At 42.5% G+C, this 12,754-nt stretch overlaps 1 protein-coding gene across 1 annotated transcript in view; it reads left to right on the forward strand.

Moving 5' to 3' along the window:
• The first annotated feature begins 3,714 nt into the window (after positions 1 to 3,714).
• MOB3B (MOB kinase activator 3B) overlaps positions 3,715 to 12,754 on the forward strand; it is a 30,437-nt gene continuing 21,397 nt past the window's right edge. The window contains exon 1 of the mRNA XM_009870404.1: positions 3,715 to 4,132. Within this exon, the coding sequence (XP_009868706.1) occupies positions 3,715 to 4,132 (418 nt within the window). The remainder of the gene's footprint in view (positions 4,133 to 12,754) is intronic.

The following is a 12,754-nucleotide window of genomic DNA, read 5'->3' on the forward strand; positions in this document are numbered from 1 at the left end:
ACTGAGATAAGGACGCTGGCAGCATTTCTTTTTCTTTTGAGATGAAAATCGTCATGGAAGTGCAAGTGGTGACCAGCAAATCAAGTTAAATTCTCAGTGCTTTAAAAATGAGGGGGTTTTGCTCACCATTTGTTGTTGATGTTACACAATGAGCTTTCCTTTCACTAATGCTGTGTGACTTTGAGGCTTTGCTTTTTAAGTCCAATACTACAAGTTTTTAATTGACAGGATGTGATCGAGGGTAGAATGACAAACCTTTCCCCGCTGCTTGTTGATTCAAACACAGTGCAGTGTTAGAAGTCTAATGGTGAATGAGTTCCTGCAATGGCTTAGTGATTCAGTCCAAAGCAGAGCAGTGACTGTCCTACCATTAACTGCTGCTGCTTTATTGCCTGAGCAGTAAAGATGCTTTTAGAGCACACAGACACTGGTTAGAGCGTCAGCCTCTGAAGAATCCAAACTTACAGTGTTTGTGTTTAGTCTCTGCTGAAAACCAGGTGAGCCTGTTCTTTTTTTTTCTTGTGAGAAGAGTGAAAGCTTCTTTATTCCAGGGATCTGTATTGGTGGTGCTGCTCACAGCTGTTTAGAAAAACCTAATGGAGCTGGTTGTTTGAGTGGGGGATGTAAGGGCAGCCATGTAACCTGCAGGAAAGCTGTTTGTTTCGGAAGTGAGGAGGTGTCTCAAAATTGTTATTTTTTCCTTCATCAGTTTCTGTTAGGTTTTGGGTGAAGACACGGGTTCATTAGGTTTCAAATGGCCTCAGGAAGCAGGGTGCAAAAAAAAATATTTCAGAAGGCTGATTCACTGCATTATTTCTGTGACATTCAGGTCATAGACTTTTCAGTTTTGCATTCTTGCACAGAAAATGCATAAGAAAGCAAGTCTATCCATCCCCTGGCTTTGCACAGCATTCAGTCACTTTTTATGAGAGAGGAAAAAAATCAGCTCTTGGCAGAGGTAAGTCACAAAGAGGAGTTAAACAGTGAGTTTGACTTCTACAGGCCAGCTTTGCAAAGATAAGATGTTATTTTGTATTGTGTAAAGTGTTAGAAAGGTGAAAGGTGAGGAGCCTTACCTTTTTTTGCAAGTTCCTGAAGAGAAGCCTCTCCAGACAGGAAATGTATAGAAAATTCTTCTTGATGTGAATCTGCCTTGGTGGGTTAATGAACAATTTCATTTCTTGGCTTAGTGTTTGGGTTGAGTTTGACTGTGATGTCAGAGACAATTTCAATATGTATGATTCATGTTACATAGAAAACTTGAGATAATTAGGCTTTTGTTGAATGTTCTGGTTGCTTTTTCTCTGCATTAGTTGATTTTATGCAGATTTACTGTATATATGGATGAGTTTGGCAAAGTGCATATTTAATATGATTAATGAGGTTTGCATATTCTGTAGAAAATAACTTATAAAATGTGGTGTCTTTTCTTCTTCTTAGACAAGGTTTAATGATAGTGAGTGCTGTGCTTCAGAACGTATCTTTTAAAGATTAATTTGGTGCTCAGCTTGTTTTCAATAAAAGCTCTATGAATGTTCTGGTGAATATTTACAGGTGAGGAAGGGAGTCAGAGTAGCCACATAAGAGCACTAGGTATATTAAGGTGGGGAAGAAAGTAGTTACCTGTGCTGTAAAACTCGAGCTGACATCCTTATTATTGCAAACTGGGACGCTGGCTCCAAGCCACCTCAGAGCGCGTCAGTCGCAAGCACAGTCTGTGCAGCAGTGCTCACTTCTTTTTTGAAAGGATTCTAAACAAAAGCTGGCTGCCACTGAGCGTTTGAGAGCTATGGGTCGTAGAAACAAACAACAAACTGTAGGGTGAAGTTGTCGCTTTAAAGTGTCTTCATTTCCTGCCAGTGACACTTAAGTAAACTGTTCCAAGGCTGATTTTATATGAAGTCTTCCTTCCCTGGCCTTTGTCTGGTTTTCAGCATCTCTGTGTTTGAGCATTACTCCAAGGGGCGTGTCAGATGCCACAGCAGTCTCCCCATCCCTGAACCTCCTGTGTTTTACTGGCCCGTAAAGAATGACTGTTTATAAACTCAGGATTGAAGCATCCCTCCATCGTGGCATCAGCAAAAGCTCTGCCAGTTTTGTTAGGCTGCCCCTTGCTGGCAAATCGGCTGGATGCTAATCTTTCAGCTATTTGGTAGAGGATTTTTTATGACATTTGTCTTCGATTGAGTGAGAATGTGGTCTAGCACACAAAATTTCTCTTTGCTTAGGTGCCTGTTGCTTTCTTGTGGTGCATAAGAAAAAAAAAAAAAGCACCTTTTTCTCTTCTGCTGCGCAGCAAAGCATTGGCCAGTTGTCTTCAGAAGAGTTTCGTGCTTCCATACACAGGCTAGTAAGATTTTCATGGCCGTGATATCTGTTAAGGGAAATGGTGGAACATACATAATCCTGTGATAAGAATTCATCAGCCACTGATAAGGTAGGATTTTTGTAGTGCTGCACAAATTGAAAACATATTGTGTTATTTAATTTAAATTATGTGCAGCCTGAAATGTTTACTTTATCTTTAATTATAAACCTACATTACTACAAGATGTAATTGAGATAGCACCTATGTACCATATCACCTACTAATTGCCTACATTTACTGAAGATAATACTCTTCTATGTGTGTATATAAGAATGAGCAAGGCTCTAGTGCGGTAACTTATTTTTTTCAGTCAGACTGGCTGTTAAAACTATTCTTTGTTGCAAGAGTAGCTCAGACGGAACAATGCAAATTGCATGTTTTTCCTTTTGTAAGAATGACAATGCCAAGTATTCCCCTGCAGAGAAGATGAATAGAGGCAGCTTCAGCATTGCTTTCTAATCATTCTACAGAATCCAGTAGACAATTAAGACCACTACTGAATTCCTGAAGGTGGACTGAGAAAAATAACAATCTCTGTGCAGTTCTGTGGGAAACAGGATTTATTTCTGTGCATTGCTGTAGGTTTCACTCTAATTAGGTTCTAAGAGACTGGCAAAGCCAAATAGCTCACCAGTTAAAAATAGGGAACAAATGTGGAAGAATCTTGCTGGGGGTTGATTTTGTTTTGTTTTGTTTTGTTTTTTGACTCCAGAAAGGAGAACTGAAGCTGTGGAAAATGCTTAGAGGCACCATCGGCCGCTTTAGGACCAGTTAGATAAGACTTAAATTGTTGTGTAGTAGTTTGCGTACTAAATGTGTACATACATTATGTATGTTATGCGACCACTGTAAAAATGCAGGAAAATGAAAAGAATGGTTCAAAAATAAGCTGAAGGTGCCAAGACTTATTGAATTCCTGTCAATGATAACTTATGAAACTTTATATGGGTAGATATTTTAAAAAGACAGGAAAATTAATTCCTTAATACTTTAAAAAGTTGGGCTCTATTTTTTTAAGTGTTCATAAGGTTAGGAGTTGGCCATTTTTTAAGGCTACTTTGTTATATATTTGCTTTTCAGCTCATAATTATTGGCAAATGATGGTAAACCAATAACAAATATACAGGGACAGGCTTGAGCTTGCCACTAATGTGTATTGTTTCCATATCCCTAGGGCAGTAAACCCTTTTGGGAAGGCTTTCTAGAGGAAGAGCTGTTCGACTGCTCTGAAGTTGATACGAGCTTCTCTGAGAAAAACAGCGGAGCCTAAAGGACCTTCGATAGGGATCAACTGTTTTCAAGTACCTGTGCTTTTCTACCAACTGCTGCAGAGCAGATCAGCAGACATGTCCACAGCACTCAAGCAAGTCTTTAATAAAGATAAGACATTCCGCCCAAAGCGCAAGTTTGAACCTGGGAGCCAGAGGTTTGAACTACACAAGCGGGCGCAGGCCTCGCTGCACTCAGGTGTGGACTTGAAGGCAGCCGTGCAGTTGCCCAGCGGAGAGGATCAGAATGACTGGGTTGCTGTCCATGTGGTGGACTTTTTCAACAGGATCAACCTCATTTATGGAACTGTCTGTGAGTTTTGCACGGAGAAGACCTGCCCAGTGATGTCTGGAGGCCCTAGGTATGAGTACCGGTGGCAGGATGACAGAAAGTACAAGAAGCCCACGGCATTGCCGGCACCCCAGTATATGAATCTCCTCATGGACTGGATCGAGGTGCAAATCAACAATGAGAATATATTTCCTACAAATGTAGGTGAGTGTGAGGGAAGTCTTAAAGCATAAACTACCCTTCATTCTGTGCCCCAGGGTGGGGACAGGGAGTGTGTCTTGTGAGGAATAGCGTGAAATACGTGAAATGTTGACTGGGGCCATGAGGTTTGGTGCTGTTTGTTAGCCTAAAGTGTTTTCTTTCAAGCCATTTGTCCCTGATAAGCCTCTAAGAGGAATCAGTAAGGGTGATCAGCTTTACCTGGTCCACTCAGGCAGGTACAGGCTGGGTGGAAAGCAAAGCCTGACTTGAGTGCCCCCCTCCCTTTGAAGTGTGTGTACCTATGTGCAGTGGGGAGTCAGGAATGCAGTGAACTCTACCCTCCCACCCTCTCTTGATTTCCCATTCCAAACTGGTGAATTGGGAAGAGAATTAATCTCCAAATTACTGATTCTAAGACAATATATAACTACCAAAATTTGCCATGATTTAAGCAGACAGTCCACATGAGACAGCTGTTAAGGGTAGCAGAGTTTTCCTTTGTAATTGGGTAGTTAAGTTTCCTGAAGAGTGGGGCAAGTAGATGGAGGTTTCTTTAGGTGTCAGGTAGGTATCTTTGCTGAAATAGTTCCTCTAGATGAGGAGGGCTTTGCAGAAGAGTGCATTGTGTGGTATAGACAGCCTAAACCTTTAGCTATGGCTGCATGTAATAAAAAAACCAAAAAAACCCCAAAACCTCAGGGTGTTAGACCTTGGAGATATCAACATACTTACATAACTTTTAGCAGTTTCAGTTAATGAATTCTGATTCACTTCTTGCAAGTGGGAACTTGCTGGGAGCTTGCTGTAAGAAATGGGAGATGTTATGTTTAAGTACTTGACCCAGATGAGTAACAAACAAGAGGAATGCTCATGTGTTAAAATTGGTTTAGCACAGTATTTTGCAGTTCATGTGCAGCAAATCTGCACTGTCTTTGTCAGTGCAGCTGGCTAACTGGTAGATGATGCATTAAAAGGCTGTGCCTATCGGTATTTTGTGACCTTTGAAATACCTTATTCTTGTCCTCAACAGCTATTATTATGAATGAACTTGTCGTTTGTTTCCCAGTTACCATCGCTTTTCTACACTAATAGGTTGAAAGAAGACAGTAACTATATCTTGTCATCTGGACTTTGCCAGCACAGCAGGAAAAAGGAGGATTTCAAAGGAATCAGTACCATGCATTTTATGTAGCAAAAAATGAGTTTGATTTCTCAAGCATTTTTTATGTTTCCTTGAGATGAATGATTTTGGAATTCAAAGTGCAGTGATTTTACTTCCATCAGTATTCCTGCGGGCTTTTGTTATACCAAATTTCCATACTGGAGTATGTGCTCTTGCATTTTGCGTAGGCAGAAAATGTGATCTGTCTGCAAGTGTTGGGAGCAGGTCATATGTTGGCATGCTGTTAGGTTTTACTGAATATACAAATATTATGCAATACACAAACTTTCAGCTCTAGGTGCTCACCCCTTATGTGTGTAGTAAAATACATCCGGAGGAACTTTTATCCTGAAGGCTTACCTGTTCTAAGCCTGATAATGGAATTGGTAAGTACCTTCAGTCTACTGTTTTTCTTCTCCCAGCAGCTCTTGCTGTTACAGATTAAATCAAATCTGAATAAACTGAGGCAGGGGAAAGATCTGTGGTCTCTGGAGCAGGACTGGACTCTGATGCAATTCAGAACAGGAATGCTTGATGTCTGTGAAAACTTTGTCTCTCTCTAAATTGACCCAAAGGAGAGGGAAAAGTCTGCTTGAGCCTTCATGAAGTGGTGAACTGTGCCGTGGTTGTATCACAGACCTTCGAAGGTGTCTGCACAGTCTGCACAATCCTGTAAAAAGATTTTATAAATACCCTTTGGAGCATTATTTCATAGAGCAACATTTACATCTGTATTCCGCTTTTCCCTCCTCTTGAGCCATTGTCGCTGAAACCATAGTGACTGCCTACACAATTCTCATTATCTTCTTGATTCGCCAGTTTGTGGTATGAAACTGATAATAAAATTGCTTAGAAGGCCTTAAAGCTGAGACACAGATGCGCACTGCATTGAACTCAGTGCTCTGGTACCTCTTCTCTCACCAATTTCCTGCTTAGGCACCCAGAGAGGTCAAAGGGAAGTTTGTGTCTGTTCCTGGTTAAGTTACTTTTTTTTTGAAGGGAATCTTTCAGATTTATTTGCACATCAATCCCCTGTCTGTAAAACGGAGATGATCTGACAGCTTCTGGGTACTGCTTATGAATCTGTTGAAATGCAGTCGCTCAGCATCTATATTGTTACGTGTTTTGCTTTTCACATTTAGTCTGAGAGAAGCTTTGTGGTTATGTCGGGTGCTGTTGATTCCTACATGTTCTGCAGCAGCCTTTGGTTAGGTGCATCGTAGACTCATAATAATGCAAACCTCTATTTGCATTCAGAGAAATTAATGATGGGGAAAATGATAGCTGTTAATTCTTCTGACCAGTTGAAATAGACCTTGAAAGATTGTGTAATCAGATGTGAAACCAAAACAGACTTAGGTATGTCCTTACTAAATAGTACAACAGTTTAAAAACATTTGGTGGCAGTAAGTTAGAGATTCATTTATTGCTTCAAAACTTTTGAATCTTTGTATCATATGGTCTACAGAGAATTGTTCTGGAAAAAGTGTATGTCCAGGAATGGGATTTGGGCTGACCTTCCCATCAGCAAATGGGTTTGGTAAAGAGATGCAGAGTGGGATTCACAGGAGCTGTCCGCAGGAGCTTGAACACATTTTTCTGCCCTTAATGCTGTGAAACTTGTCTTCTTTTGTTTGACATATCTGATGCAAACTCTCTAAAAAGGGATTTCAAGAACTGTGACTAAGCACAGCTTTCACTCAGGAGCTACTTTCAAGGAAAGTCATTTCAGGATAGGCATAGCCTATTTAAAAAGAAGCCTTGCTGGGCTTTTCTTTTTTTGTTAGTGGTGCTCCTCTATGGTTTAAAAAAAAAAACCCCAAACATGAATACAGTTGAGATATAAATTATTATAAATGTTACATTTAATCCTATCAGTGTTTTCAATGGCTTAATGACCTCTGGCCACTCACGAGTCTGTACTCCGTGTGGTCTGGTGCTATTTCCCCCCTGCTTTCTCCTCATTCTATTCTATTTATTTGCGGGTAAAGAGCCTCTTCCTCCAGCCACTCTGCTGCTAATACTGATCTCACTGGAAAAAGAAAAGAGAGCTGATGGGGGAACAGAAGAGCTGTTGGATTGTGTGCAGGTGACAAAACCGAGTGCTGGGTACTAGGACCATGTCTTTGTACAGCAAAGCTTTTCTAGAGACTGTCTTTGTCAAATGACCTCACAGGCTGCATAGATTTTTAGATGTGGTTATGTCCTTGTTCATGTTTCCGTTGCTCTCATTTTCCTTTAACTATTTTAAGTGGATTTAAGACCTGTAAGAGACTGACAGCTTTGAAAAGAAGTTCTGCATAGAACCACAGGTACCTCCTGATCTGTGTCAGCCCTCACTGGGTGGGAACGCGGGGACAGAATGAGGGACAGTTCACTCTGTGCACCTGCTTAGCCCACTTTGATGAAGCTATCCATGTTAGTCTCCAGTGTGAGTTTCTGTAGTGTGCTGGATTTTTATTTAGCTTTAAGGTAAATTCCTTTTCTTCGGTAAATACTACTTGTTCTTGCAAGCACCTAGTAGTCTCACTATTTAAACATCTTTCAAGGGGTATATTTCCCAGGCTTAGGTAGACAGTTTAAATACTCCATAGCCTCAAAAGTACCTCCCTTCCATCCCCCCCGACTTTTTTTATCTCTGTACTTTTGTTATAAGGAGGCTGAAGAAACCATTTGGAGTGGGAAGCGGTAGATCCGTGGAACAACTGCACATTGTCAGCTTTCACCATATGTCTTCAGGCAGCGTCAGAAAAGTTGCTAAGAAAGCAAGCAGCTCTCTATGCTGTGCTCCCTTTAGGCCTTGATTCCCAAACAAGACAAATCCAGTTATCTTAGGGTTTTTTCTGCTCCTCACTGCAGCCTTAAATCGGGAGTAATTCTGTTTTGTTTGGATTTTCAGTGAATAGAATGGTTTTTTTCTGTTGTAAGAATCGCTGGGAAAAATATCAAGATTTTTAAAGCCACAGGGGATTATTTAATTTATTCTAATCTGACCTCCAGCATAACACAGATGAGAGAACATCACCATGTGATTTCTTCATTAAGTCCATAGTCCAAAATGAGAAGACAGTCAGAAGACAGAGAGTTCCGCTGAAATAAACAAGAACATGAACTTCTTTTCTGACTTGACATAATGAGAATTTTTTCCCCATGAGGACAACAGAACGACTGAGAGGGGACCCAGAGAGGTTTTACTGTCTCCATCCTTTGGGGTTTTCAAGACTAGGTTGGATAAAAGCACTGAGCAACCTGCTCTGATCTGATGGCTATATAAAGCAGAGAGCTGGGTTGCAGACCTCCTAAGATCTGTGCCAGCTCCGATCATCCTGTGATTCTTCATTCTAATTTCAGCACTGACAGGCTGCTACAGGAACAAGAGCTAAGTTGTTTAGAAACTGATTAAGCGGTTTAAGAAGCTGCAGTCTGGCATTTAATGGAAGTAAAAAATCACTTTTAAGCAATAAGAGATTTTATAGAAGATGATTTCAAAGGTTACTAAGTTATGGTAGTGAAATAGCCTGGTTATGGCTGATCAAAATGAAAACATGTTTTAAAGTATTCAAAGCCTAGGGCTTCTGCTGAAAATTAAGGTATCTTTACAAATGCACTGCTTGGTCCATGCTTAACTAGTAAAATTGTAGCTGGCAACTTCACAGTTTTTGCAGACTTTGCCAATTCCAGAAAAGGAGCCCGGTATGTCACCACAATGCATCTACAAAAGCAGACCGAGACTCTGGAGGGCTCTCATGGATGTGATTCAAAAAAACTACTAAATCAAGAATTAAGCTTTTTCAGTTTTCTTACTAGTATTGTGGTTGAATTTTTCCAGTTCTCTAGCCAGTAATAACAGTTGCCACTTGGGGCATTGTTCTGCAGGGGCAGAGGAGCAGCCGCCTGATGCCTATGAACAGACTCCTCAACCGCCTGTACTGAGTGAAGACCTCTTTGCAATACAGGGCTTTTAACTCTAGAAATGTGGGGAGAGTGTTTAACGTCATTGACTTTGTCTTACAACTGTCCCTGTCTTGTTACTCTTCCCAAATATGAGGAGGTGGCCATGGTGTGGGCAAAGTGAAGTTTTGTGGCATTTGCTGCATGTATTTTTTTCCTTCATTCTTTGCAGCAATTGCACCATCTAGGAACCACTATTGCTTCATGCACACCTGCCCTGCAGTAAAAAAATCTACAATCTCTGCAGCTGGATTGTTTCTTTCATTTTAAGACAAAGCTTTGCCAGAGACTGAAGAGAGGAATCAGATTGCTGGCTGTTAGCTGCTCATTCCGTCACCCAATGGTGGATGCACGTAGGCACCAGTGGAACTCTGCTGTAAATTCAAACAACTCTATCTGCACAGTCTTCACACCTGTCACACCAGTGCTGGGTTTGGGCTAAAGAAAATATTTGTTTTGTAAAGCTTATCTTCTTCTCACTGTTGCTGCACTTCCTTGCTCCTTCCTTCAGCATGGATGTGCTTGCCAAGAGCTCTGAGTTAATCCCTTGTGCCAGTGAAATAAAGAAAATTTTGCAAGGTATAGACTATTGTATGGCTGTAGCTTTTCTCTAGTCATTAAACTGTGTATTCTGTGCAATGTTACAGCAAAGTTATAGCAGCAGCACAGTTATCCCCTTAGAAAGCTTGGTGTCTTGAAATACATGTGCCCTAAAAATATCATGTAGATATTTTCCAACTAGATTATATGTCTCCTCCTCTCCCCTTTTTCCTGTTCTGTGATTCAGGGTCTAACAGGTGCTTCTATGGCAGCTAAGCTGTCAGGTGGATCAACACACAAACCTAGTACACCTCAAGAATACCATCAAAGAAGATCCACACAAACTGTGTTGGCCCCACCTGCGTGGTGAGCGATGCAGTTTGCAGGACAGGTATCTGTCTCACCTTCTTAGCATTGCATTGTGTTCTTGCTGACTGATTTTGGAATCAGTTTGTTCCCTATTTTTGTATTGTATCTAAAATGCGTTGATTGGCTGGACATTCTGCTTAGACAAGAGTAGGGACTGGAGCTTAGAAGCAGTCTAGACTATCCTCAGCAATTGTTGTTGACTGACAGGTGACTGCTCCCGGAGCTGTCCTCCTCAGCTGGCTTGCCCAGTGTACCCTCTTGATCTGATGCTAAATGTGCCTTCTGAGGAACACACTTGTCTTTTTGCAGCTCACCTGTAAAAATTAACCCATTCTTCAATTTAGCTTCAATCTAGCTCTGGTAATAATAGTGGTGCAATAGAAAGTAAGTGCTGGTGCCTCCTCTGCCAAGTTTTCTGGATTGTGGTGATCATTAGGAACTAAAAACCACTTACTACTAACACAGAAAAGGAGGTCTCAGCAGATCTCTTCTTCCAACCTCTGTGCTACAGGAACTTAAAAAAAAAAAAGCATAAAATCTTTAGTGACATCGTGAATGGTAGAGGGAAAGCTCTTGCAGAGAGGGATGTGTTAGCCGGCATTGCAAAGGCTGAGAGGTTTCAGGATCTCTCCTCACTCTGATACTGATTGGGGAGGAAGAAGGAAGTACGGAACACGTTCCAAGAACTGGTGTCCCACATGGCATCTGGAGTGTTGTGTCCTGTGGCTGCCAGATCCCTTGTTCTAAAGGAATTTAGCTCACCAGCAAATTGTGGTCACCTGTGCTATAGGATGTTACTCAAACTAGCCACTCGGAGGACCTGCAACTCCACAGCCACAGCTTCTACCTGTAGTGGTTTGACCCTGGCTGGTGGCCAGGTATGCACCACAACTGCTCTGTCACTCCCCCTTCTCAGCTAGATCGGGGAGAAAATATAACGAAGGGCCGATGGTTTGAGATGAGGATGGGGAGATCACCTGCAGCTACCATCCTGAGCTAAACTGACTCAATTTTGGGGGAAATTAGTTAAAGTTATTAAGAAACCAATCAGAGAAGAGTAATGGGAAATAAAAACTGATCTTAAAATACCATCTTCCCCCCACCCCTGCTTTCTTCCTGGGCTTAACATCAATCCTAATTTATCCACCTCCGCCCCCCGAGCGACGCAGGGGGACAGGGAATGGGGATTATGGTGAGTTCATCTGATGTTGTTTTCAACGTGGCTTCTTCCTCCGGGGGAGGACTCCTCACTCTTCCCTGGGACATCGTGGGGTCCCTCTCTCAGGGGACAATCTTCACATACTTTCTCCATTGTGAGTCCTCTCATGAGAGAAAGTTCTTCATGAACTGCCCCTGAGTGAGTCTCTCCATGGGGCGGTCCTTCAGGGGAAACTGCTCCAGTGTGAGTGTGGCATCCCAAAAGTCCCCCCAGCCAACGTGCTCCAGCGTGGGCTTCTCTCTCCCCACGGGCTACAGGCTCTGGCAGCGACCTGCTCCAATGTGGGCTTCCCACGGGCTGCAGCCCCCTTCAGGCATCCACCCACACGGCGTGGGGTCCTCCACCCCAGGGTGGACATCTACACCCCGTCCACGGGCTGCAGGGGGACAACTCGCTTCACCATGGGCTTCACCACAACCCGGGGGACTCTCTGCTCTGGCACCTGGAGCTCATCCGCCCTCCTCTTCACTGACCTTGGTGTCTGCACATATTCTCACCCCTCTGTCTCTCTGCCAGCTGTTGTGTGGTGCAATTCTTTTTTTCCCATTTCTTAAATATGTTTTCAAAAGAATATTCATATCCTTTTGTCAGTGACAGGCTCAGCCCTGGCCAGCAGCAGGTCCCTCTTTGGGGCCGGCTGGCATTGGCTCTGTCAGACTTGGGAAGCTTCTAGCAGCTTCTTGCAGAAGCCACCCCTACAGCCCCCTTTGCCACTGAAATCTGGCCAGGCAAACCCAGCACACTACCCTAACTGAACTCTTCTCTTTAGATAGCTTCACAGCAAGGCTGTGTCAAATCTGTGACATACTGTGGCTGAGGATGGGCCCAACTCAGAAGTGTCAGAAATTCAATGCCTTAAACGTGCTTTGCCTTAGAAAGTAGGTTTGCATGATCTAAGTTTAAGGAAGAGAGTTCAGTGCCAACAAAATGTTAAGAATTACTAGGAAATGAACTGGGAGCAAACCAAAAAAGCATAACAATGCAATTATGTAAATCCCTGCTTCTCCCACACCTTTTTGAAGTTCTCTCATCAGAGAGAAGGTAATGCCAAAAATGTAAAACTTTCAGAGTGGACAACAAGGGTGTATAGAAGTGCCTCTGAACTAGGAACAGAGAAGTTAGACATATCTCCGCAGAAAAGAGGTTCTAATGTTCTCGTGTTCTAACCTCAGCTTGGACAAACAGGCAGAAACAAATGGAAGGAACACACCCCAAGCTGCTGTTGGAGTTGTCTGCCGCTCCTCTGACAGACAGTGCCTTCCTCTGGGGCCTGCCTGTAAACCAGTGCTCCAATACTGGTTTTGTGCTTGCAAAGCAGCGCTCGGACTGCTGCTCTTTTCAGCACGCAACAGCAAACCAGCTGCCGTTTAACTCTTAGAAGTAG

Source organism: Apaloderma vittatum, unplaced genomic scaffold (assembly GCF_000703405.1).
Source record: "Apaloderma vittatum isolate BGI_N311 unplaced genomic scaffold, ASM70340v1 scaffold12025, whole genome shotgun sequence".
Lineage (NCBI taxonomy): Eukaryota > Metazoa > Chordata > Aves > Trogoniformes > Trogonidae > Apaloderma > Apaloderma vittatum.